The sequence below is a fragment of the Telmatherina bonti genome (genome assembly GCF_933228915.1).
Source record: "Telmatherina bonti genome assembly, chromosome: 13".
Taxonomy (NCBI): Eukaryota; Metazoa; Chordata; class Actinopteri; order Atheriniformes; family Telmatherinidae; genus Telmatherina; species Telmatherina bonti.
This window is the reverse complement of record NC_136611.1, coordinates 10,833,903-10,860,210: the sequence shown is the minus strand read 5'-3', so window position 1 is coordinate 10,860,210 and position 26,308 is coordinate 10,833,903. Positions and strand designations below refer to the sequence as shown.

The following is a 26,308-nucleotide window of genomic DNA, read 5'->3' as shown; positions in this document are numbered from 1 at the left end:
TTGTTTTTTAATCTAAAAACTGCTTTTTTTTTTTTCTTTTTCTTTTTCAGACATCATGGTGCAGGAATATGTGAAGCTTGGCTCACTGGACACCTACTTGAAAAAGAACAAGAACTCTATTAACATTCTGTGGAAGCTTGAAGTGGCAAAGCAGCTGGCCTGGGCCATGAACTTCCTGGTGCATATCCCTATTCTGTCAAATCAGATCAATAGCAATGTCTTTATTGCATATATGTACAGTAATGGTCCCTTTAAGTCAACGCATTTCATTATCTGAGTATACAGAATTTCATGATAAAGAACACTAAATGGAATCATTGGGAACATTAATAATGTTTCAGTGTTGGAAAGGGATTTAATCTACTTTTTTTGTGCCTGCAGGAAGAAAAGCATCTTGTTCATGGGAATGTATGTGCCAAGAATGTTCTGCTGATCAGAGAGGAGGACCGCAGGGCTGGAAACCCCCCTTTCATCAAACTCAGTGACCCTGGTATCAGCGTCACTGTCCTGCCAAAAGAAAGTGAGTTTATGTCTAAGCTTTACTGAAAAGGTTATAACCCCCTTTAATCAGCAGGGATCAGTAGGTTACTACTTACTGCATCATGAGGCAAGGTGAATTATTTGACTGTTTATGTTGTGCTTAAAGTCTTTGGGCTCAAAAAAAAAAAAAATCATGAAAATTAAAGAATTCATTTTGAAATGTTTTTGTTTGTTGTATTGTTTTATAATCTCAGTGTTTTTTTTAAATTTCCCTCTGTGTTGAAATTTCCCTATGGGATAAGTAAAGCATTTCTCATTATATTTCATAATCAGTTCTGATTGAAAGGATCCCTTGGGTGCCCCCTGAATATATCAAAGACTCTGTCAAACTGAGCCTGGCGGCAGATAAGTGGAGCTTTGGCACCACATTATGGGAAATCTGCAGCAGTGGAGAAAAACCTCTAGCAACACTCGACAGCTCTAAGGTATTATTGTGCAATATGGCCACAAGGATGTGTGTGTGTATATAATGTGTATGTTTAATTTACTATTTTTGCGTATAGTATTTTGGTGTGATGTCATAAGAGATGAAGAAGGGGTGGGAATCTTTTGGTTTTTAGTTTATTTCAAGTGAAATACTAGATCTGTTTTCTTGATTTCTTTTTTTTTTTTTCTTTTTTATTAAAACACAATGTAACAGTTGTAATCACAGTATGATTATTAATTGATAATTACTGTTTGACTAGGAAAAAGCAAGCTACTCAAAAAACAATAAATGTGAGTTTCTTCACTTTAAACTATAATTAAACTAATTAAAAGTGTAATAATGTTTTAATTGCTGAGCCCTCTTCGTGTAAGCCCATTTTTACATATTCTCAGATTTCAACTTTTGGTGTCAGGGTGGTGTTGACATGCTATAAAGTGAGTTTACATACACAAGAATTCATTAATGATCTCATCAACAGAAAATTCTGTTCTATGAAGACGGTCAACATCTTCCTGCACCAAAGTGGACTGAACTGGCTAATCTGATTACCAGCTGCATGGACTACGAGCCCACATTCAGGCCCACGTTTCGCGCAGTTATACGTGATCTTCACAGCCTCTTCACACCAGGTTGGTATTTCCCCCCTAACCAGTCAGATTATTTTTGTGATGTTTTGATCATAAGTCTGAGATCAGATTACTTCAGACACACCCACTCAAATGAAATTCCAACTCATCATGATGTTGTTTGGAAAAAAGTGGTATTAACTCCTGTTTTTGTGATGTTATTTACAAATTATAAAAATGTAGTCATTAGTGGAATAGGGATACAATTTGGGGGATTTTTGTTATTCATTATTCAGTTCATTTTTCCACCCTGGAAATGGACAGATGTTTTTCATTGTAATATGTATGAAAATCATGAATTGTGTAATGCACTGTTTTTAATGTCAACCTAAATTCAAAAGTTTGCTAATACAATGTTGGTTTACTTGAGATATTCAATGACCTCATTAACAAACATGATATTTTTCACTTTGTGTTTCCAGATTATGAGTTGATTATTGATAGTGACATCCTGCCAAACAGGACTGTGGGCTCTGGTTGGACAACTGGGGGACTTGAGAACCAGGATCCAGTTCAGTTTGAAGAGAGACACCTCATTTTCTTACAACTCCTGGGAAAGGTATAAAACAAATTGTGGAGCATTAAAAAAATTTATGGAATTGCTTTAATTTCTCACAGCTTTGTGAGATAGAAAGATCAGTTAACACTTACAGTCTGTATCAAATACTGTACAGAAACGTAAGTATTTGTTTATCATGTTCTCAGTATGTCAGCCATCATGGGTGTTTTTAATACTTTCCAGTGAATTATCAGAAAAATGTAAAGTAATCAAATTATATATATAATATCGAACAATGAGAAAGGAATGCTGGCTAACTTAGGTTGGTTTTCTCTTCAAGGGAAACTTTGGCAGTGTGGAGTTGTGCCGTTACGACCCGCTTCAGGACAACACAGGAGAGGTCGTCGCTGTGAAGAAACTCCAGCACAGCACTGCAGAGCACATTCGAGACTTTGAGCGAGAGATCGAGATTCTAAAATCTCTACAGCATGAAAACATCGTGAAGTACAAGGGTGTTTGTTACAGCGCAGGTGATTCTCACTGTTATTTTAGCTATATTGTTTTGATGACTGTTTTCCTTCTGAATCCTGCAAACCAGAGTAGTTTTTACACTTCCTTATGTATTTGTTTTTGCCAAATGATGTATTTAGCTTTAGTGTTCTTCAGAAAGGTCAGGAATGAAAGCCCTCTGCTGTTCCAATTAATTTCTCACTTTGATTCCAATGAGCCAGTGTATGTAGATCAGGGCGGATCCAAATGATGGGTCATTTTGTTTTAGACATTCCCTTTTGAGCAAAAGCAGGTGTTTATGGCTTTGATGCATCTGGACCGTAACAGTAAACACCATCTTCATAGAAACACTAGATATTATGTGCTTTTATTATGAAGTTTGACCTCTGTAAATTAGTAATCTGGCTGCTTGGTCTATGTAACTCCACTTCCAGGTTTCATTTGTGGGGTTTTTTTGTTTGTTTGTTTTTGTTTTTGTTATTTTCTTTATTATTTGTTTTTGTTTTTAAAAAGTTCAAATCAGAGAGGCAACACATTAGCTATGTTTATACTGTCAGGCCAATGAGACCAGCAACGGCCCTTTGGCCTGTTGTTTAAAGCTCCAAGTAGAAAATCTCTTTGCATTTTAAATTATGGGGCCACATAGCTGATAGGTTGCTTGAAAAAACTGACTACAATATGCTGTCATTTTGAACATTTAACACCCCCCAAGCACCAAAAGAGGCTTGATCCAGCCTCACTTTAGTTCCACTAATGACAGCAGTAGCACAATCACACACCTGCTCATCCAGTTTCACCCAACAATATTAAAAAATGACCTTTTCGTGAATATTCAAACGAAACAGATATTTGTCCAAAAATAACCCTATTAATTTATAAATAGTGACACTGAACCAAACCCATGTTTGTTGGATTTAAGACTCACAGTTTTGTTAAATTGAAATTGATATTGATCTAAATCTAATTGTGTTTAAGAGTTCAGTGGTGAAAATTAATCAAATTGCAATAAGATATTTTAGTTTGAGGATTGGGATGTGACTTTGACAACAGCAAAAGGTTCACCATAGTCTCATATAAAGGCATTGTAGCATTACTGTGCTGGAGGTCAAAACTCAATAGAAGTCATGTCTGATTCTGATTAGAGATTGACTATCAGTACAAAGGGGGCGTTTGGCTCTGCTAAGTGGAAGAGAATAGCAGTTCACTTAGTTCAGGGGTGCCCAAGTCCGCTCCTCGAGATCTACTGTTTTTACGTGCAACCCTTCTCCAATACACCTGAATCAAATAAGTGACTCGTTAGCAGGCCTCTGCAGAGCTGAATGACCTACAGAAAAGGAATTCAGCTCTTTGACTCAGCTGTGCTGGACATGGGTTGCATCTCTGGACTTGGCCACCCCTGACTTAGTTTAAGGTGGAGAGTGTTTTGGCATGATGACCAGTAGGGGACTCTGTACAACAGTACACAACCAGTAGGAAACAACTGCAAAATGGGGCATAGCAGCTTCCTTTTTTAATTAAAATCTAAATCCTTTAAGTATAAAGGTGTGATAGAGCTGAGCTAAAATCACAAGCTTTTCCTCTTTGATAAATCCCATTGGCATGATTAATTTGCTGGCAGGACAAAATGTGATGAGGTCTACTGTATTAAACCTAACCCTGTCTCTGTCCCGGTGTTTAGTGGTTGGAGTGTATTTTCTAGTACATGTATCAATTTCCGAGAATATCCAAGTTTTTTGTAAACCAGAAAAACTTTTTTTTTATTTTATTTTATTTAAACTTCCTTAAAATCCTCAAAAGAAATGGCAAAAATCCTTTTTTTTTTCTTTTTTTTTTTTTCAACTTTTTTTTATTTTATTTTTTTTACTGTATATCAGCTTTGGTGGATTTTAGCCTTTTTTTTTTTTTTTTTTCTTTTCTTTTTTTTTTTTAAATTTCAGACAAGGTCAACTTTCTAATGCCATCCCTTAAAGTCCTTAAAATCCTGTGTGTGTGTGTGTGTGTGTGTGTATATATATATATATATATAGATATAGATATAGATATAGATAGATAGATATAGATATATATATATAGATATAGATATAGATAGATAGATATAGATATATATATAGATATAGATATATAGATATATATTTATATATAGAGTACTTAACAGTTTTTGTTTTCTCTCAGGTCGACGAAATCTCCGTCTCATCATGGAATATCTTCCCTTTGGAAGCTTGCGAGATTATCTGATGAAAAACAAGGAGCGGATTGACCACAAAATGCTTGTCCATTATGCCTCTCAGATCTGCAAGGTACTGCGGCTTGCCCTCTCACTAAATGCTATCTGGAGCTTCTGACCACTGATTAAAATATTTTGTATATTTTATGTTTTCAAAGGGAATGGAGTACCTATCGAGTAGGCGGTATATCCACAGAGACCTGGCAACACGTAATATCCTTGTAGAGAGCGAGTTGAGAGTGAAGATTGGTGATTTTGGTCTCACCAAAGTTCTGCCTCAGGACAAAGAGTACTACATGGTCAAAGAGCCGGGAGAAAGTCCCATATTCTGGTAAGAATTCCAGTCTGTTATAAAATTAAGACATTTTTCTTATTGTAGTAATTTATTCTCTTAAAATGTACTTAAATCAAGCGAGTTCAAAGTGAAAGTTTTGTTTTAGTATAAAAACTTTGCTTTTCTATTTAAATCGATACAAATTAAGAATACTATACTAACCTCTGTATGATCAGTAATAAATAAGAATCATTGCCCCTGGAGTGGCGTTTTAATAACAAAAATGCAGCTATCATGTCATTCCCAAAATGTAATTAAGAATTATTTAGTGACATACTCCTTCTATTTTAAGTTTGCTTTTTTGATATTGCTCTGTAGTTAAAACTGTGATACCTACATGATAGACCCACCATAGAGAAGTAGAGCTTGCACCGGAAGTCATATGATGTGTGTTTTGTAGGTATGCCCCCGAGTCGTTGACTGAAAGCAAGTTCTCTGTGGCCTCAGACATCTGGAGCTTTGCAGTGGTGCTATATGAGCTCTTTACCCACAGCGACAAGAACTGCAGTCCTCCTGCAGTAAGTAACAAACCCTCTGGGATGCATGCACTAGCTTTAAATGTTTAACTGAATTGCACTGCTATCAAAACTAAATGTAGAATACACAGGGGAAATACATGAAATTTACAACCTGGATACCAAAAAGAAAGGGTAAACTGTAAATAAAAACACAATGCATTGATCTGCACGTCTCCTAAAGCCAGATTTTATTCCCCATAAAAGATAAACAAGATGTTGAAACAAACATTCACCATTTCATGGAAAATATTAGCTCCATTTTGAATTTGATGGCAGCAATGCATCTCGTTATAGCTGTTACAGAGTGATGTTTACTTCGTTTAACAACTGTGTGTAAACGTCTTGAGGAGTGATGGCAAAACATCGAGCCCATATGACACACATAACACTTGTAAGACAGTACCTATCCATGATAAGTTGTGAGCATCCTTCACATGTAACAGATTTGGGTAATTAGAAGAAATCATTTTTAAAAAAATCCCTTTATTATCTTGCTGCTTATCCGGGGTCGGCTCAATGGGAGCAGCTGCCTAAGTAGGAAAGCCCAGACTTCCCTCTCCCAGCGTTGTTCAGCTCATCCAAGAGGATCCCAAAGTATTACCAGGCCAGCTTAGAGATATAGTCCCTCTAGCGTGTTCTGGGTCTTCCCTCGGGAACACGGTGGAACTAGGGCTGGGCGATATATCGAATATACTTGAGATATCATAGCTAGTCCCCTGTGGGATATAGAAAATGTCTATATTCGTCATATTCAAGTAGCCCTGTTGTCACGCTGTTGTTTTTAGCTGTGGGCGGGATTTTCTCACTCCTCCTTCACTCTCTGCACCGCTTTGCACAGAGAGTTAAATCAAGCACACCTAGTTACGTACATAACGTGAGCTACGTCATGAGAGGCAGCCTGTAGCAGCTTTTTCTAACAGAGAACTCTGGTAGCAGTAGCGGTAGCAGCATGAGTTACAAAAATTGAAGGAAGAATTTGTTCCAAAGAAAAATAGTACAGGAGCCATCACCTGGCGGTGGTTTGGATACCGGAGAGAGGATGTTGACCAAACAATTGCCGTATGCAAAGTATGTCGCAAAAGTGTTGCCACAAAAGATATTAGTACCACAAATATAAAATGGCATGTTTCTGCCATGCTTCAACTGTTCAATAAATACGGTTTGATCAATTTTGCTTCATTACAATTTCACCCTTTTGGCATGAATGTTTAAAATCAGCATATCTTAATGCAGTATGAACGATTATGTTTTAATGTAGACACAAAATCATCTTACTGATGTGATTGTATGCACCAAAGCATTCATTCAAGGCTAAGGTAAGTATCGAGATATATATATATCATATATTGTGACATGCCATAAAAATATTGGGATATTACTACAAGGTCATATTGCCCAGCCCAAGGTGGAACATGCCTGGAATACCTCACCAGGAAAGTATCCAGGGAACATCCTAACCAAATTCCCAAGCTACCTCATCTGGCTCTTCTCAATCCACAGTAACTCTGCTCTGAGCACCTCCTGGGTGACCAAGCTTCCTGGCATATTTTGAAAATAGTCATAATAAAAAAGACACACACGTGCAGTTTTACACCAGGAGTGTTTGTAAAAGTGTGGTTCACATGCTACAACGAACCAATCAAATAACCTTACCACAATTGCTAGTGGTGGCAAGTAGCAGACCTGTAAAATCCATTTTTTCCACGAGTTGCTTTCAGTGCCTCCATGCGAGACTTAACTGTCAATAAACATGTGTCAAAGAAGAAGTGAGATTTGCATTGTTTTAATCTGTTTACTAGCCTGCAGATATCTTAGTGTTTCTGTGGGCAAATCACTGCATTATTTTAAACTTTACCACTGTCATTATGGTTGTCATGGTTATAAAGTTTTAACAGACAATTATTTCTAGTACATATCATTGTGTTTAAAGGGGTGCTATTGTGGTATTTCAAGTTTTCTGAGCTTTCTACAGTGTTACAGTGCTGAATCCTCATCAGACATGTGAACAGCACTGTTTTTTATCACCTAAACGCATGTTTGAGTTTGAGTTCCAGCACTCTCTCCGTTCGGTTTCCATGGCAACGAAAAACGCTCGTTTTAAAGAGTTTTTTCTACTTGGAATTCTTGTGACATTCCAGGGAATAAGGTTCGGTGATTGGTTACCTTCTACTGGTTAACAAGGGCGTGTACAAATACATCAGGTGGGTGGAAAACGTGGGATAAAGTTATTTCCAACGATGGCTGGTGAGTTTACCAAAGGGAGACATCCTGCTGCATTCGTTGCTGTGGGTTGCTGTTTTCCACTTCGTTTTCAGGGTCTGATTCAGGTTCCAACATGTAGGGCTGTATGCTATGTGTTGACATTGTATTTTGTTTTTTTATTGAGTTCATATGAGCCTAATCCTTCTGTTTATGAGATGTTACAATGACGGTGAAAGCAGGTGCGGTGCGCGCTCCCGATGTAGTGCAGTGGCGGGAGGCGGGGCTTAATGCGGAAGAGTCTCAATCCACTCGTTTTGCCCACAGGCTGATCTGACAGCCTACGGAGAGGGTCGGTCTGAAGTAAATAAAGCGATTTGTGACTATAACTCCATCAATCCCAGCCCTTCTGGTCTCAGAAATAAAAATAAATTGGCCTGAAATGCACATAATAGTTCCACTTTAACAATTTCATAGCTGATCTTTATTTTTACTTTACTGTGATAGTTTAAGCCTTCTTATAATGTAATACACTAATAAAGAATAATGATGAGTTTAGAGATTTTTTTTTTTTTTGTGACTGGCCACCACCTATTTGATGTAAATCTTTCAAATAGAAGCAATGAGCTCTTTAAGAGCTATTTCAGCACCTTTTCATTGAGCTTACGAATCAAAATGTTTTCACCAGGATGCTGGGACATTTAGGCTTTCTAATATCAAATCCCTACTTGGATGCACTTGTTTTAATGTTACTGAAACCTCTCTAAATAAACATTGGCTGGCTGTAGAGCTTCTCGTGATGTGAAGATCACAGGTGCACAAAAGATCTCATCATTATAAGGGTGCCATCTGCAGCTCTGTCAAACAGAAAATGATGTTTTTCTTTCACTGCCATTTTCAGTGCATTTAATAAAGAGGACGATGAAAAACATGCAATAAGACACTTCGGTAATAATTACTAGTGTCTGATACAACAGTTGAAGTACTGTCAGTGTGTGTCAGTATAAAGTGTTGCAATGCCTCCATGCAAACGAAATAGAAACCCATTCATTAATCGAAACAGCTTCAAAATGGCTTTGCTGTAACATTTAACTCTGCCGATGACCTCTAACCTGGGTCTATAAATCTGTGTTATAGTTACACACAAAGCCTGAAGCAGTTATGTACAGAGACTTAAGAGTTTTGACTGTACGCACTGCCACAACTGATTTACTACTTCTGTGAAAGCCTTTCGGTACATTAGGGTTACCATACAGACAGCTGTGTCACGTGGGGACTACAAGAGCAGCTATTTACTCCACGTGTGTGTTTGATGGAGCTTTTTAATAGTAAATAAAGCATCAAGAAGCACAAACTCTGCAGTTTTTTCAGGATCAAGCACCTTTTCAGATTTGCTGATGGCAATTAGCTTTCCTAAGGATAATGCACACTGCAGCTGCCCAGGAGCACGATACTGTTTAATTACAAGTCAGCCCAAATCACATTACAACTTAACCCTGGATTAAGTCTCAAGTCTGTGTAAATCCCCCGTGTTGCCCTGAATCTGAGAGTGAATGAGACCGTCACCGTCAGAAATTACTTAAAACATGAATCTAGATGTGACTGAGATTGGTAGTTTGTCTGTGATGGACTGGAGACCTGTCCAGGTTGTACCCTGCCTCTTTCCTGGTAATTCCTGGGATAAGCTCCACCCCAGCACAACCCTGAATTGGCCTAAACAGGACAGAAAATCTAGTGGTGATTTTACTAGTATCACCTGTTTGCTTCTGGACTGTTATATTTAATGATTTATTGATATAACTCTTGTGTGAACTGATTAAACAGAGAAGTCTATCAAAGCAAACCAACTCAGTGAGGTTCTTTAAAGCAGCTCATGACATGAAAAGAGCTGAGCAAATACATTAATCAGAAATTTGTCTCTTTGACTTGTCAGTGTAGACAGTATTTGTATTTCGCATGAGTTTATGAGTCATGTTCTGTAAGGCGGAGAAACAAGCCCTGACACATGAACCATGCAGTTAGAAGACTGTTTGACTGCCTTGGGGGAGGCAGCATCCTTTGCCCCAACACACACACAAACACACTTTACTGGTACGTCCTAATTCATGATGTTCACCTGAGTGCATGATGTATTTCTTCAGTATTTCTGACTGCATGTGCACATTTCAAGCATGTTTGCTTGAGAACACTTTGTTGAACCCATGTTTCAGTCTGAATCAGTTTTGACTTGACCATTAACCATAAGCCCCTTCCAGACATGCACTCCTTTCCATTTTTCTGACAGCAACTGAACATGTTGTAAAGCACAGACTGTTCCCCGTCTTCCAAATGCATTTAACTGGAAACATGTTTGACTCAAGTCATTTAGCAACATAAATAAAAAATGTAAAAGCCGTCAGAGACAGGGGTTCCATGTTTGCAAATGTTGAACCCAAAGAGGTTAAAGATTAGATTTTATTGAGATCTGACAGTAAAACTTTAACAGGAAGTGGGAAATCTATTCACTTAATCTATTCTGTGGGTTTAAATGTGGAGAAATACTTTCTTTTTTTTTTTTTTTTTTAACAGCATCCACAGTTGGTGTATGCGGTGCAACTGCTGTGCACGTTAGCCTGTTATGAAATTCAGTGGAAACATTCGTCACATGAACAGACAGATGTGGTCAGCCGCCATGGTTTTTCTGATGTGATCGAGCAGATGTTCAAGCTTTTCTCTGCCGTGCTTTTAGGAACAATATTTAGCTGAATCACCAATAACGTTTCTTTGTTTCTGTTCTTTTTTTCTGTGTCTAATCCAAAAAAAAGTTTCTTTCTGACCTTAAAACAATTCACACAGTACAAAACAAATCTTAATGAAAATCAATGTTTTTAAGAATATTGTAGCTATGAGATCTTCCACTGTGTGGAAGCGGTGTTTGGTTTAGATGTAGACATCAGGTTTTTGCTTGGGCTGTACTCCTGCTGTAGAGCAGGACCGTGTTCACGTGTATCACGACTGATCAACAAGCTTAAACGTGTGGAAAGGAGATTGTCATCTACGTACAACCTCTATGCTTTACACAGGCACACCATGTTTAGCCCGCTAATAGTCAAGTATGGCATATAGTTGAGAGAAAACTAACAGACTGTAAAACACACTTCAGAATTAGTGCAGTGTTGCACAGTACACATATATCCCATATGGACTGTTGCTGTTTCTGTCACTTTCACAGACATGTCCGACTAGAAAAGTAAACATTGTGTGTCTCAATGAATGCTGTCATGTGTGTGTTAAGGGCTTTAATACATTGTGTCTAATCTTGAAGGAAAAGCAAATACTGTGTGTGTTCTGTCTCTTCCTGTCAGCATGGTAGGTGTCTGAAGAACTGAAAAACATTCATGTAAAAGTCATTTGACTGTCAGAATTTCACAGTTTTAACAAGTGAATGAAACTACTAATATTACTAAACATATGTGTATTTTTACACAACAAATAATCATTTGTGTTTGTCCCAGTTGGGACATTCAGAGCTCAGTAAAGTGGAAATGCTTCCACTTTGCTTCCAATGCTTTCATCTGTCTATGGCTTAATGATGTGTTTTGGGGTTTTTTTTGCTAAACCTTTATGTCCTGTTCAGGTTTTTATGTCAATGATGGGCAACGACAAGCAGGGACAACTGATTGTTTATCACCTCGTCGAGCTCCTCAAGTCAGGCAGCAGGCTGCCTCAACCTCTTGGCTGTCCAACGGAGGTAAAAACATCTATCTGTCCTGTCCTGTTTGTTTTTCATCTGTTGTTCCTTTTGGTTTTCTTTTTTTTTTTTTTTTTTATTTTATCTATGTTGTAATTTTGGGGAGTTGTGTGGTGTTGGCGTGCCAGAGATCTGGGAGCAGTCACACACTCAGACCTGAATTTCAGCAGTTGTGTTAAGACAGATGTGAAGTCAGCCTGTTTAGTCTTAAAGTACATATCAAAGATCCGGTAGCTGATGTTTCAGCAGGATTTAGAAAAACTTGTCTGTGCATTTTTTTAGTTTTAGTAGCTTGTTTGCTGAAGTGCAGTTGCTTGCCTGATGCTTCCTCTGCTCCCTCTGTGAAGTCGTCATAATTCTCCTACTGCTGTCTACAATAAAGCTATGATCCCTGGATGGGAAACAGGAAATGAATGCACAGTCCCTTGATTTTGTTTTTTTTTTTTGTTTTTTATATTAGTCAGGAACTACCGCAGACAGCCCTGGTTTGTTGGCCACTGGTTCTTACAGGTCCATCAGACAGCTGCAGCTTGTACACTAAGCTGTTGCCAGAATCCTTATTAAGACCAAGAAAGTGGATTCTTCAGATTTATACTCTGCCTTCCTGATTGTCAAAGAATTGATATAAAAAAAAAAATCCATCTGTTAGTTTAAAAAGAACTAAATTGTTCATGGATTAAATACATTCAGGACCTTCTGGTTCATTATAAGCCAAACAGATCCCTCAGGTCATCAGGGTCATTGCTGCTTTCTGTTCAATGTTTAGTTTATAATACATTCATATATGTAACACAAATTACACTATAAATTCAGTATAAACAAATATAAATTTGGGTAATTTACTAATATGCAAATTCCCTGAAAAGGGCAGGTCTGTTGAAACTCTTGAAGTTTGAAGTGAAGGCTAAAAAAATTTTGCTATTTGTTTCTTATCGTTATCAAAACTACTGGTTATCTCTGAAAATTGAACTTTTATTTCTTGCAATTCATTTAAATTGGTTTTTAACATACTTTTAATGCTTATTCTGCACCACACTGTGCTTTCAGTGTTTATTATTCAGCACATTGAACTGTCTTGTACATGAAATGTGCTACACAAATAAAGTTGTCCTTGCTTTTTTCTTAAGGTTGCTATTTTTTTTTTTTTTTTTGCATTTCCACACTGAGATGAGTTCGAAGTAGCCACTAAAGCTAGGCATTTATCTTTTATGGATTTGCTCATATTGAAAAGATTACACATCTTGTTTTGTACATGACATGTGCCATACAGATAAACTTGCCTCATAAATTTGACTTGTTTGGATTTACTTTGATTGGATCACAGTGAATTGATCAGATCCGTAAACTGCTTGGTTAACTGTCACAAAGGTGAACTGTAACAAACCAAAACTGTTCTCTGACAAAACTCAGATCTCTTACTTTACGCTGCTTTCGTATAAAAGTGCTTTTCTAAGAAAAAAGAAAAAAAAGAAAAAAAGTTTGATCAAATTAAATGTTTTTTTCTGGTCGGTTCATAAATTGACAATTTAACAAAAAAATATATATTTTGGGGGTTAAAATCAGGTGGAATTATTCTAAATTGACGGTTCAGTTGCTATTTTTGTGGCGTACGGCAGCTGTAACCCGGCTGGCTTGCTTGTGCGGTTCATGGAACGTCGGATTTTAAAAGCTTTTGTAACCACCAGGAATGAGAAAAATTTTGTTGGCTCTGCTTAAGAATTCATCAACCGAGAGGCTCTTCAAAGGGGGTCTGTGTTTTGTCACCTTACACAAGCTGAGATGTTGCTTTAAATGTTTCCAGATTCTACAGAATCCAGTCCTGTGCAGTAACCTTTTATAAGTCTGTTCTTACTGACATTTTTTTCCCCCCTCAGATACAAGAAATCATGGAGGAGTGCTGGGATAAAGACCCCACTTTGCGTCCTTCTTTCAAGGAGCTGGCGCTGCGTATCGACCTGTTCAGGGACAGTAAGGAGTTTTAAAATTGCCTGAAGTGCCCTGCTCCAGTCCAGCCAAGACACTCTAAAGGTTTTTGCCCTGATTGTGGCAAAGGGAAAAGCGAGGTCCCTCTCCCTACTGGATGCCGGCATGTGGAAAAGCAGCGTGACTGGAAACGTGGTCATTTAGAAATGAGGATCTGCTCAAAAACTACTGCCGAGGTGCCTTTCAGCAAGGCACATTTCCAATGCAGTCTAGTGGCCTGGAGCAGATAGGAAATGTTTGGATGGTCAAACTGTTGAAGGTTATGTTGTTGTAATGTTTGGTCAACGTTTTACTGAAGACTTGAAGACTTTTGTAGTAACTGTGATAAGATTGTTGCCAGACCTGAAGCTAAAGAAGCTTGTGGTAAACAAGTTGTGTGTGTGTGTGTGTGTGTGTGTGTGTGTGTGTGTGTGTGTGTGTGTGTGTGTGTGTGTGTGTGTGTGTGTGTGTGTGTGTGTGTGTGTGTGTGTGTGTGTAAAAATGTGTGTCCATACAAATAGCTAGCTGGGCTAGCTTTTGCCATTCCCGATGTGCTTTTACCTGGGGAGAAATGGACAACACTACTACAGTATTTTGTGTACATATGTTCAGAAAAATTTTCTAATTTTATAAACATTTTAAATATGGTAAATACGATATTTGAAACAGCACCAAGGAGTTGTAAATTAAGTACGTAAAAAGATCACTGAAAATTTGTCATTGTTTTAAATGTGAGAGATGGTGTAAAAATTAAAGAACATATCTGTGAAGCCCGTTCTTGTGGTGCATCATCGCTTTCCTCATAATGTTTTATTGAACAAAAGAAAATGCTGTCGATTTTTTTTTTTTCCTTTACCGTACAAATGCGAACAAATTACATGTTAAACTTGGGAAAAAGCCAAGATGTCCATGGGTCAGTAAATGCAGCATATCTGTTTTTCTGCATCATCTCTACCATGTTCTAGATCAAAATGCAGAATTTATACAGCTTCATTTCATCAAACATATATAGTAATATTTGTCATAAAACCACTAGATGTGATGACTGAAGTTAAACACCAAATATTGATTAATTCTGATCAAACCAATAATCTAACTGAAAACATATTTTTCTTTTCGTCACTTGATATATTTTTGTTTTAACCCCAAGGACCATGCTGGAAACTAGTCGTAGACTTTACCGTGCTATCCCTTGGATTGCCTTGTTATCACTTGACTCCAGAAATCAATCAGTCATTGGTGTGTACATCTTTGAGCAGTGATATAATGCAGGATCAACCAAAGTAAACAACTGCTAATTTAAAATAAATAAAATCCAGCCCAGAGGTGCCCTAGTCAGTCCTCGAGGGCTGCTCTCCTGCAGGTTTTCACTGTATCAACACACATGACTCAAACTAAATGGCTCCGACAGACTGCGAAGTTCTGCATAATGATTCATTAATTTAAGTCTGGTGTGTCTGACTGAAGCTGGACATTCCCGATCTGGCCTTTAAAAACAATGTCTCATTTGTGTCACCGTTTTCCTGGTCAGTGCCAAGGTCTTACCCCCATCAAAACATTTCTAGACCCGGCCAAGACGGGCCATAAATCCTTTCTACCACTTGTAAATTACTTTGTAAGGGATGTGTCCTGCTCCTGACTTGGACCTCAGAACCTGTTTGTAATTTCTCTAAACACCGTAAATGATCAGTCCTGTGTATCGAACATTTGCACAGCACCTATGATTTAGAGAAGACCTCCCCTCGCTTCATTTAGCTGTTTTCAATAGATATTTGAACTTGATCCATCTTCATAGATGTGTGCAAGACTGATTTTGTGACTCGTAGATTTTACAGGTGTGTAAAATACTCAACAAGACAGACAGTACTTACGGCGGGAAAACCATTTAAAAAATGTGGGTGTTGTTGAACCATGTCACCAAGAGGCAATTCTAGTCTCTTCGGGGTTTAGGTCAAATTTCACAGGGGGGCCACTCCAACCTGGGTTCGTAAACCATACAGTAGCTATGAGATCTTCCACTGTGTGGAAGCGATGTTTGTTTGGATGTAGACATCACGTACTGTACTCCTACTTTAGAACAGGACCACCTTCACGTGTATCACAACAACTGATCAACAAGCTTAGATGTGTAGAAAGGAGATTGCCATCTACGTATAACCTCTATGCTTTACACAGGCACACCATGCTTAGCCCGCTAATAGTCACTGTAGTGGTAATATGGCATATGGTTGAGAGGAAACTAACTGTGCAGACTGTAAAACACACTTCAGAATTGGTGCAGTATTGCACAGTACACATATATCCCATATGGACTGTGGACATGTCCAACTAGAAAAGCAAACATTTTGTATATGAATGAATGCTGTCATGTGTGTTAAGGGCTTTAATACATTGTGTCTAATCTTGAAGGAAAGTCAAATACGGTGTTTGTTCTGTCTCTTCCTGTCAGCATGGTAGGTGTCTGAAGAACTGAAAAACATTCATGTTAAACTGTCAAAATGCTTTAACAAGTGAATGAAAGTATTACAAAACGTATGTGTATTTTTACACAACAAATAATAGGCTGTAGCTCAGGAGGAAGAGCAGTCGTCCTTCAACTGGGGATCGATTCCAGGCTTCCCCTGACTAAAATATTATTACAGTTGTTACAGTAGCATTAAATTTTCAAATGTAACCTTTCAAAGATCTTTGGCAGTTTTCACTGTTAATCTATTTATTTATTCAAAATGCATTATAAACCAACTTCCATTAAACAGTGGCAATATGATTCCAGTGCATCAGATGAAACCATATGCTGAATCTTTTATTAGCATATGACTAGTATTATATTAGCAACATGATAAATGCATGTAGTTTTCAGAAACATAAAGCTTATCTGCATTCATTGGAAGATAAAATATAAACACCATTTGCACACAACACACAATAACGTTCATCCATTGACCGTAGGTCTGTCCAGATTTCTTGCCAATAAGTTCTGTACCTTAACATTCTTAGCTTGATGGTTTAGCTTTTCTGGACACAACTGGAATTCGATGAATAAACAGACTGTTGTTCCATCTGTTTTTATTTTCAGCTTTGTGATACCCAGGATCACACACCCATGTATTCTATGGTAGCATGACTGATCAAGCTGCTCTGAGCTGTATTCTGTATTATCTGCATGACTTACCACTATCTTGTTGTCTTTTGGTCCTTCCTGCTTTTTGTTCTTTCTTTTCCCCCTGCCAGAAAGATAACTTCTCCTAATTTTGATAAATCTGCTTTCACCTGTTGGTTTTTGCAAGATGCACAACTACTTGCAGCAAGAACCAGAGTTGGGGTGCTTTGAGGAAGTTCTGCGTTGGCCCACCACTTTCATTGCATATTCTCTACACTGCACTGCAGTGATTCAAGACTGGTCAGCCCTCGAGGGCCTCCTTCTGGCTAGGGACTCAAACATTTGACTCGCTTGCCGTTGACAAGTGGCGCCTGTGCGTCTCAGCAGGAAAATAGCGGGTGTTAAGACACCCTCATCCCCAGGGTGCAACGCCCATGTTGTGAATGGAGTCTTAAATTCTTTTTAACATGAGCACAATAATCTGTCAATGCAATTTGTTAACATGCTTTGGAAGCATTTGAGATTTCTATGCATTCATAAATGCTGCACAACAGTTCAAAAAAATAATCAACGTGCTATAGGTCTTCAAATTATGTTAACACATCTTGAGATGGGCAACAAAACATGAATTATTTATATATTTATTTAGCCAAAATGCATATACTGTGTAAGAAAACTAAAAGACATTTATTAAAGAAGATGAGGTGTAAGAAGCGTGCAGGTGTCTATCTAATCTACTTGATCACATGAAAAACATCAGCAAGTGTGGCAAGTAAAGGCATAAATTGGTCATAAATCAATATAATATTAGTTGTGTGACATTTCTGGTTATTTTTGCTTAGTTTTACAGCCTAATAAAGACACGGTTATTTTTTTAATTACTTCTTGACATTTTCAGTGCAACTAAAAATGATCTTTGTCAGAACAGTAAAATGCTACAAAATCATTTTTTTATTTGAATTTTTTTTTTTTTGTCTTATACATGTTGCCATATTTTGCTGCCTACTTAAGTCAGTATTTAATCTTCATACTGCAACAGATTTTCGTCTTTTTTGGGACATTTAACTTGAGCATATATAAATAACAACCTGTGTGTTACATTAAAAGACTGTAGGCATTTGTTCTTTTACAAAATCTTTACCTATCCTCTTTCATTAAACTTCAAATCTGATTTTTTTTTTTTTTTTTTTTTTTTTTTTTTTTAATAATTGAACAACGATGATTTTTAAAATCCGGAAGTTGCGGTCGCGCGAAACAGCTTGAGCTTCATCAAGCTCGTGATGTTTAGCTGAGATATTCCCAAACAAATTGTTTGCTGTTGCTTTAATTAATAACAATAATTGAATCCTCCAACATTTGTCTAAATGACCTTCGGAACTTGCGAAATTAAAGGCATGTATTGCACTTGATGGTGATGCTAGCTTCTCTGAGGCGCTTCGACCTTAAAACGTCCGCGTGGCACGCGCACTACTTAGCGCGCCGCGCGCACTCAGATTGTCATCTAAATTTGACAGCGCTGGAAAACGAAAGGAGTTTGCGGAATATACAAGAAGCTTACTATAAGAAGGCATCAGAAAACTGGGCTGGCTGCGATAAGAGAAGATGTGAGCCTGAAATACCCCCCTTCTGAAGCTGCGTGTAAGTGTTTAACGTTTAGTCAAATGTCAATAATGTTTAAACTTCAGCTGAAATGTTCACTTTATTTTATGCGGGGTTTCTTTTCTTTTTCTCACTCTGTGTGTCTACCTCCTACCACCCTGGAAGCCGAGTCAATGAATGTTGTATTATATGTTGTATGACATGCTGCCTGCACAGCTTTTACTGGAAAATGCTCCTTTAAACAAGTGGAAATTCTGTGCACGTGTTTTGTTTTGTTTTGGGGTTTTTTTTCTTCCTCCAATAACATTCATGAGGGAATATGTCCTTAAAACTATATTTGCATTATTGGCTTTTCCAGCTGCTGTGCATGTGTGCATTGCATTTTCACGAGTCCTACCCACATTGGGGGTTATTACATAACAGCTTCTCAGTACAGGCAGGAGAGCAGTCTGCTGAGTTAGTTGAAGATGAAGTCCAGGAGAGCCGGACCTCCTGACGGGGGTTATGGCTGGGTGGTGGTCGCATCAGCCTTTGTCACCATGGGCCTTACAGCTGCTGTCCTCAAAAACTACGGCCACTTCTTCCTGGATATTCAAAGTCATTTTGGAGTCCAGGCCAGCACTACCTCCTGGGTGTCGTCTACAACCATTGCCATGTTTCACATTGGAGGTAAAGATGTTATTATCCACTTTAAAGACCTTATCAGTTTTAAATTGAAGGGAGTTTTTCCAGTGCTTTTTTTTTTCTTTCAGCTCCAGCTGCCAGTGCTCTGACTTTACGGTTTTCTCAGAGAGTGGTCATCATGATTGGAGGTCTGCTGTGTACCACAGGGATGATGTTGGCATCTCTCAACCTCAGTCTGCCTTGGCTCTACCTCACAATGGGCGTCCTGGAAGGTAGCACCAGTCCTCTTATTTTCATCTGCCCTGTCTAATTTTGTTTGTTTTATTGGTCAATGGATACAGTTTTTAAGTAACAACACATTTCTGAATGATACAAAAAAAAAAAAAGTATCCAAGAAAAAAATTACAAGCTATAGATGTGTAAAGAAAATGTTTATTTCTCTTTCGTTTTCAAATCAATATAGAATAAATGATAAAATAAATAAATAAATAGGAGAAAATGTAAAATGTAGTGTTAAATGTAAATATAAAATGGTTCCCATTGACAGTTTTCTAAGGTATTTATTTTGGTTTCACAACACTGATACAATATAATATCGTTATTGTTTCTGTTTTCCCAGATTTCTAAAGTGTGAATGATTCATATGTGCTCTTTGTGACATATCACCAGCAGTTTGGAACATGCAGTGCTTTGGAAAGAATGATGCAATTCTTTCTTACACACAAAACAAGTTTTTTTTTCTTTTAATTGAATCCCATTAGTTAAATAATCGAAAGCAGCTGCACTTGTCTGCAGATTCAATGAAGAGAAAAGAAACAAAAGCAAAACAAAATGGAAAATGAAGTTCATAGCATAGATTAAAACAATATTTTATAAAGAAACAAGATTATAAACATGTCAAATAACTGATATTAGGTATTTGTTTTAAATGTCTGAGGAAAAGTGCTTTTTTTCCTGACATTTTACAGCTGTACTATAAAAATGTAGGTCAATCCCTTAGAAAAACCTGAACCCACAGATGCCCACCAGTTTAATCAGTAAAGCCAAATATTTCCATTTAACATGAATTCAGACAACAGAAAAAGATGGCCACTGGGAAGTGGGAAACATCATATAATCCAAGACTTGAAATGCAACATAGAAAATGTCTAATGTTGAAAGTGAAACACAATGTGATGGAAAATATGTTCACATTTCAGTTTTAATGGCGAGAAAGCATCTCAGAAATGTAGGGGGGGTCATTTATACCACTGCATAGCATCCCTTGCTCTTTAACTACAGCCTGTATATGTCTAGTCGCCGAGAAAAGAAGTTGCTGGACAGATTTTTGTCTGACAGAACTCTACTTACTCACGAGTTCTGAGTCGTTCTTGTTTTATTTAGTGTTATAATGCACTAAATGTTTTCAGCTGGTGAAAAGTCTCGACTGCAGCTCAATCATTACTGCACTTGGACTCATTTACTCTGAGTTCACGCTGTTATTCCAGATGTCCTATTTGTTTTAGCCGTGTCCTTCTGAAGCATGATCATGCCACAGAACGGTGGCCATTTTTAATGCAATTAAGGATCCTGAGGATCATCAACATTCAATGTTGGATTATAGCTTTGTGCCTTGTGTAGATGTCACCAAATGATCTGAATGTTTTGATGATATTATACACTGTAGGGGAAACTGGGGAAACAGTCAAAGTCTTCACCATTTTGCAGTTGTGTGAAATTGCTGCCAGTTCCTAGAAGATTTTTTTTTTTCTGTTTGTTTTTTGTTTTGTTTTCTGTTTTTGCAAATTGCTGAGTCTCTTGCCATTTTTGTTTTAAAAAAAAAAAAAAAAACTCCTCAACAGGGATTTTTGTAAACACAGTCATGTTACTGACCTGCGGAAAGATGAACCAGATCAGATGCATTCTGCTCCTCCAGCTGTTTTTTTTTTTTTTTTGTACCATTTACTGTCATCTATCCCCTGCACCCACCACCTGTAGGCTTGCTGGGACAGAGCTTTCTTTTTTTTTCTACTGCTCCTAGACATAGGAATGCTCTCCCGGCCAGTTTTAGATCTACTGATAGTGTAAAACTATCATTCTCAGCTCTGACACGCTCGTTAATATGGTGTTGCTGGAGTAAATCCTTTTAAAAGAGATTAAATTTATCTTGTCAGTTTGCTGTCATAACGTGCTCTGCTTTTATTTTTATGGATTTTATTGTGATTTTACGAGTTTAAAGGTGCTATACAAATAAATCTGACTTACTTTTGTCACCTCCTTTGCCTCCATTAAATCCAAAATTAATTAATTAAACCTCAGCCCTAAATATATATATATATATATATATATATATATATATATATATATATATATATATATATATATATATATATATATATATATATAAAAAAATATATAATTGACTGATTCTTTTTTCACCTTCTTTTCCAGGAACAGGCTACTCCTTCTCATTTGTTCCAGCCATGAGTATGGTGAGCCACTACTTTGCACGGTGGCGTCCCATTGCCCACGCCATTGCCAGCTCAGGGGAGTGTGTCTTCGCTGTTATGTTCAGCCCCCTCCTGAAGTGGCTCATTGAGATGTACAGCTGGCGGGGTGCTTTGCTCATCATTGCAGGCCTTCAGTTTAATGTTTGCGTGTGTGGTGCACTCATGAGACCCCTGCAGATGTCCCACGGTCCATCACGAGAAAACAAAGACAGCTCGGAGGATGGCGATGCGGTGCTCGCATCAAAGAGCAAGGCGATCTTCCAGTGTTCCCTTCTGAAAAAGCCTGAATTTCTCATCTATATTCTGTTTGCAATCTTTGCAGCAGCAGGGTTTTTCATCCCCGTTCTCTTTCTGGTGCCCTTTGCCAACAGCTTGGGGATAGACAAGTACTGGCCGGCTTTTATCCTGTCTGCGCTGGCGGTAGCTGACCTGGTAGGGAGGTTATTCTGTGGGTGGCTTGCCAACATGAGGTTTCTGAGGAACCTGCAGCTGCTCTGCATTGTCACCACTCTGCTCGGGGTGGTGTTGCTTCTGCTACCCATCAGCCACAGCTACTGGGCCATCCTAGTTTTTGCTTCGCTCTATGGCTTCCTGTTTGGCTGTGTGGTGGCCATTCATGTCACCTCCATTGTGGACATCGTGACCCTGAACGGATTCGACAGTGGATTGGGGCTCTTTATGCTGTTCAGGAGCATCGGAGGCTTCGTTGGTCCACCTGCTGGAGGTAAGTAGTTGGTGCTGCTTTTTTTTTTTTTTTTTTTTTTTTACTGTGTTGCTCTTAAGTGAGGCTAAAATAACAACTTTCTGTTGTTCTGGTCAGAATTCAGCTTTCATAGTGATACTGCAGACCGAGGCTTTTAACAACAGACACATGTACTAAGATCATGTGACACTGGCAGAATCAGATCACGAGTCTCTTTGCTGCAAAGCCTTTAGGGATTTGCAGCAAAGTGATTTCACTTTACGTATTGGGAAAGGCTGTGTCGGCCCATTGTGTAAAATTCCAAAGCAAATCCATTTTAAATGATGATGATGATGAAATATGCTGTATCTTCACAGCTAGAAGGGTTGTAGGTATCATTATTATCTCAAGTGGAAGCTTACGCTGGGTACACACAAGGCTTATTGGCAGTTTTTGTGCTAATTTTCTCCCTTCCTAACCAATGGACAGCAAACACCAGATTATCTGAAGTCTTGTTAGATTGTTCAGTATAAGGATCCTTCGATCTGAGGTGTGTTAAGAGTGAATTGGTCCTGACAATCCACTTTAAGCCTTTATGGGGCAAGTGACGATTTTTAATCACTTTGTTTTCTTTCATATTGAACATGAAACTTTTTTTTTTTTTTTTGTTAATGTAACAACAGAATGGGAGTCTTGTTACATACAAGAAGGACAATTTTAGGTTAAAATGTCTAATTTCAAGGTATTTCATTGAGTGCCCTGTGAAGGGTTAAAACGTGTCAGGGCTGACAATTGCAAGTATTATACTTGTTCAATATTTATGTCCAAAAATCTTCATGCGTGTGGGGAAAGCTGACGACTCCCGAGTCGTGGCTTTGCGGATTGTGACGTGGAGCAATATGTTGCCACTAAAGAGAGCGAGCTGACTGGGGAAGAAGGAAGCAGATGAAAACAATAACAAGTATGGCCGACACTTGGTAGACTGGAAAGTCTGAGTTCCTGCTCTCTACAGGCTTTTTTTTCCCCAGAGACACCTTGTTTATGTGGATTGCTTGACTAGCAAAAGTGCAATAGGGAGTGAAAATTTGTTTAGCAATTATTAAATTGTAAAGGATTTACAGTCCTGTACAGTAAGGTGAATACAGTGAAATCTTTTTCATTTTTTTATATTTGACAATTTCTGAAAAGGAAGAAAAAAGAAAAGGAGTTTTGACATTTAATGTCCAGTTATTGATACAACTGGGTACAAAGATTAAAGCCTTTCACATGCAGAGACATTAAAAAACTGCTTTATCTCTTCATGAGCTGCTTGACTAAACCTAAACCCCATCTCCTGTATTTATTTATGCATATTTCATCATACTGGAAGGGGTGACTTTGTGTTTGAGGCACGTGGACGAGAAAATGTGATGCTGTATTTGGAGAACAAACTGTCGTCCTACAGAGGGGCTTGAGTTTCAGTCGCTTGCATGATGTCACATCAGGATACCTTTTTGTCCCTCCAAACCGCCCAGTTTAAAGGAAAATTTATCAAGAATATTTAAATGTGTTGTCACAAAATCTTTCTCTTTACAAATTTTAACCCGAACGTTGCCACATACTAGCTTGAAGGTTTGCAGCCCTACACACCCAAATCTACAGTGGATAAAACCACTGCACCAACAGGTTTTACAAGCATTTACTCATCTAGCTACTGAATCATTTACAAAATTTTAGATTATTAAAACAGATTTGCTTGTTTGTTTAGGTGTGCAGCCTACTGGTCAAAAGACTTGTGTGAATTTCATACTGAAAGATGGCGTATGACCAAACAAAATTACTGATGGCCCAAAAATACTAGGATGTATGATTCTATTTGCATGCGTGCTCCCTCGCATCTTTCATTAATAAATGACTTGGAACTGGAGCTTCAGAGACACCTCATCTCCTCTCATCAATGCACATGCAAAGAACAATTATTAAATTGCATGTTTTTGCTTTATAGTCCAAATAACAACAAGAAACACACCAGACAAGTAAAAACATGGAATATTTGAGTTAATATGGAACTGATGTGGTTGATTAAGAGGCAGAAAAAGAATAAAAAAGCCAACACACACTTTTAGTGTGTTGAAGACAGGTGGGCGGAGCTTCCCAGCATCTTTTGCATGAATTCAGCAGCCTAATCGAGTTTAAATGTTTTAAGATTTACTCAGATACAATAGTTTTGCAAAAATGTGTCATTTGTTTTGTTGTGTTTTATTGTTTGTTTTTCTGTGAAATAATGTGAAACCATTATCCAGAAGGTTGTTTATATTACATGATTATAAATAAGGACGTACACTCTGACTTGCAGTTATTTGATGTTAAACATTTCAATGACTGGTTTATTATAAATGATGATCAATATGACATCACAAATTATAGTGTCTAAACAAGGAGCCATGAAGTGGGATCATGTGGTGTGTCGCTTTTATTAAAATGAATGCAAACAGCTGAATTAAAAACTGAAGTAAAAGGACAGATCTTAGACACGGCCATGAGGAAAAAATATATATATATCTAGATATGATTAAAGCATGAATTGTTGAATTACTGGAGGTTGTTCTGTATAACATGTTTTGTTTAGAATGCCTTCATGTCGGCCACAGCTGTGACTAGATTGTTATGACTTTGGGTTGTTTATTCAACCCTCCCATTTTCATGAATGCCTTGAGGGAATTTCTTTCAAGAAAAGTTCACTTGGACTCACATATTGATGTCAAAGGTCATGTTTTGATGTATTTTAGTTGGTTGAAGATCTTTTAGACGCCTGAAACAGGTGATATTCATATAATAGAAGACTTTTTGTTGCCAGTTCCTGTCAATCCAGAGCCGTCGTTCAGCCATGATTCCCAAGATAACATATGCTGGTCACGCGCGGCTGAGTTGTTGATGTCAGAATCTTCATAAATAAGGATGAAGTGGTTTTTGGTGGATTGTGTTAGCAGCTGTGACAGAGCACCTATGTGCTGAAAATCAGCTTCTCTTGTCGAAATGTGGCCACTTTGTTTGTTTCTTTTTTTAAAAGCTCCTGTCAGAAAAAAATTCTTGACACCCAATAATAGAAATTCAGGAACTTCATAAAAAAGGAGAAAGAAATGCTTCTTTGTGGATTTGATTCACTAAACTAAGTAGTTAATTTCACAGTCTGATCTTTACGCACTGATCTGGTGACTCCCTGAAATGATCTACCGCTTGTGGGGATTGGGACCCTCAGTTTGGGAAAGGCTTGTTTAGAGCTCATTCTCCAGAGCAAAGCTTTTTGTTTACATCTTTGTATGAACGCTGTAGGGGAAAGGGAACCTGGAAGGACACATCACGTCACGCGCTGATGGTATGCTGTTTTTCCACATCTGCATTCATGGTTGCATAAATACATTGGATGTGTTTTTCCTTTCTCACACATTTCAGCAGGACACTTCTCAAAAAGCTTCTTTTTGGTCACCCAGCAATTCACTTAACAGCTCAGCATATCCTAGTGATAATTGTGATATCATAAGAGATGCTGCATTGTGTTTAATGGGAGGAAAAATGACCAGAAGAGTCACATAATAACCCAAATGAATGATTGATATCAGTCAGGTGAATGGTATCTGCACATTTGAAACTCACATTTAAAGGTTGTTTGGCTGACTGCAGCTCTTTGCACCACAATAAAAATGTGCTTTTCATCATCAGTAGGATACCTGTCGATGTATGTTAATGGGAAGCAAAGTCTCAGAAGTCATAAAAATCCTTTTTATGCACATTCATTAAAAGTGTTCACACTTTGCTGTTTAAATAAGAACAATAATCATTGATGCTGCACTTTGTGTGATATTTTCCTTTATTTTCTGCAGGTTGGCTTGTGGACAAGACCGATGACTACAGCTCTGCCTTCTACCTCGCAGGCTTCTGCCTTCTTTCATCAGCAGTGTTTGTCCTCCTGGTCGACCACCTGGTGCAAAGGAGGAAATCGGTGGACGCTGACAGTCATGAGCCCGTCGACCAACAAGAAGAGCGGGAAACGGGAAAAGTTGAATGAGACACTGTTATGTAAGACGCGGTTAGACTGTTGTGTGTTTGTGTGGTGTTTGGTTTAATGCCAGGAGCGGGATGATTTGGCTGTCATTGACTCTTGGGGCATGTTTGGGCTGCTGAGTGCATGTTTCATAGTGGTACTTGAAATGTTTAGAAGCTTTTTTTATATTTCTGCATAAATGTATGACAAAAAGCTCACCAGAT

The 26,308-nt window shown here is 38.0% G+C and overlaps 2 protein-coding genes across 2 annotated transcripts in view; both read left to right on the top strand.

Annotated features, from left to right (window-relative positions):
* The window catches only part of jak2b (Janus kinase 2b), a 31,382-nt gene extending 17,117 nt beyond the window's left edge, over positions 1–14,265 (top strand). Inside the window, exons 14-24 of the mRNA XM_079251352.1 lie at positions 51–178; positions 382–520; positions 814–965; positions 1,446–1,596; positions 2,016–2,152; positions 2,433–2,622; positions 4,775–4,899; positions 4,985–5,157; positions 5,561–5,678; positions 11,494–11,607; positions 13,482–14,265. Coding sequence (XP_079107478.1) covers positions 51–178; positions 382–520; positions 814–965; positions 1,446–1,596; positions 2,016–2,152; positions 2,433–2,622; positions 4,775–4,899; positions 4,985–5,157; positions 5,561–5,678; positions 11,494–11,607; positions 13,482–13,589 — 1,535 coding nt within the window. The 3' untranslated portion in view covers positions 13,590–14,265. The remainder of the gene's footprint in view (positions 1–50; positions 179–381; positions 521–813; positions 966–1,445; positions 1,597–2,015; positions 2,153–2,432; positions 2,623–4,774; positions 4,900–4,984; positions 5,158–5,560; positions 5,679–11,493; positions 11,608–13,481) is intronic.
* A 4,448-nt stretch (positions 14,266–18,713) lies between these two features.
* LOC306764192 (monocarboxylate transporter 13) lies at positions 18,714–26,108 on the top strand (the record flags this gene model as incomplete). Its single annotated transcript, XM_079251231.1, has 4 exons — positions 18,714–18,937; positions 19,021–19,164; positions 21,323–22,105; positions 25,924–26,108. Exons 1-4 carry the CDS (start codon positions 18,736–18,738, stop codon positions 26,106–26,108), a joined length of 1,314 nt encoding a protein of 437 aa, XP_079107357.1. The 5' UTR covers positions 18,714–18,735.
* Positions 26,109–26,308: the final 200 nt, after the last annotated feature.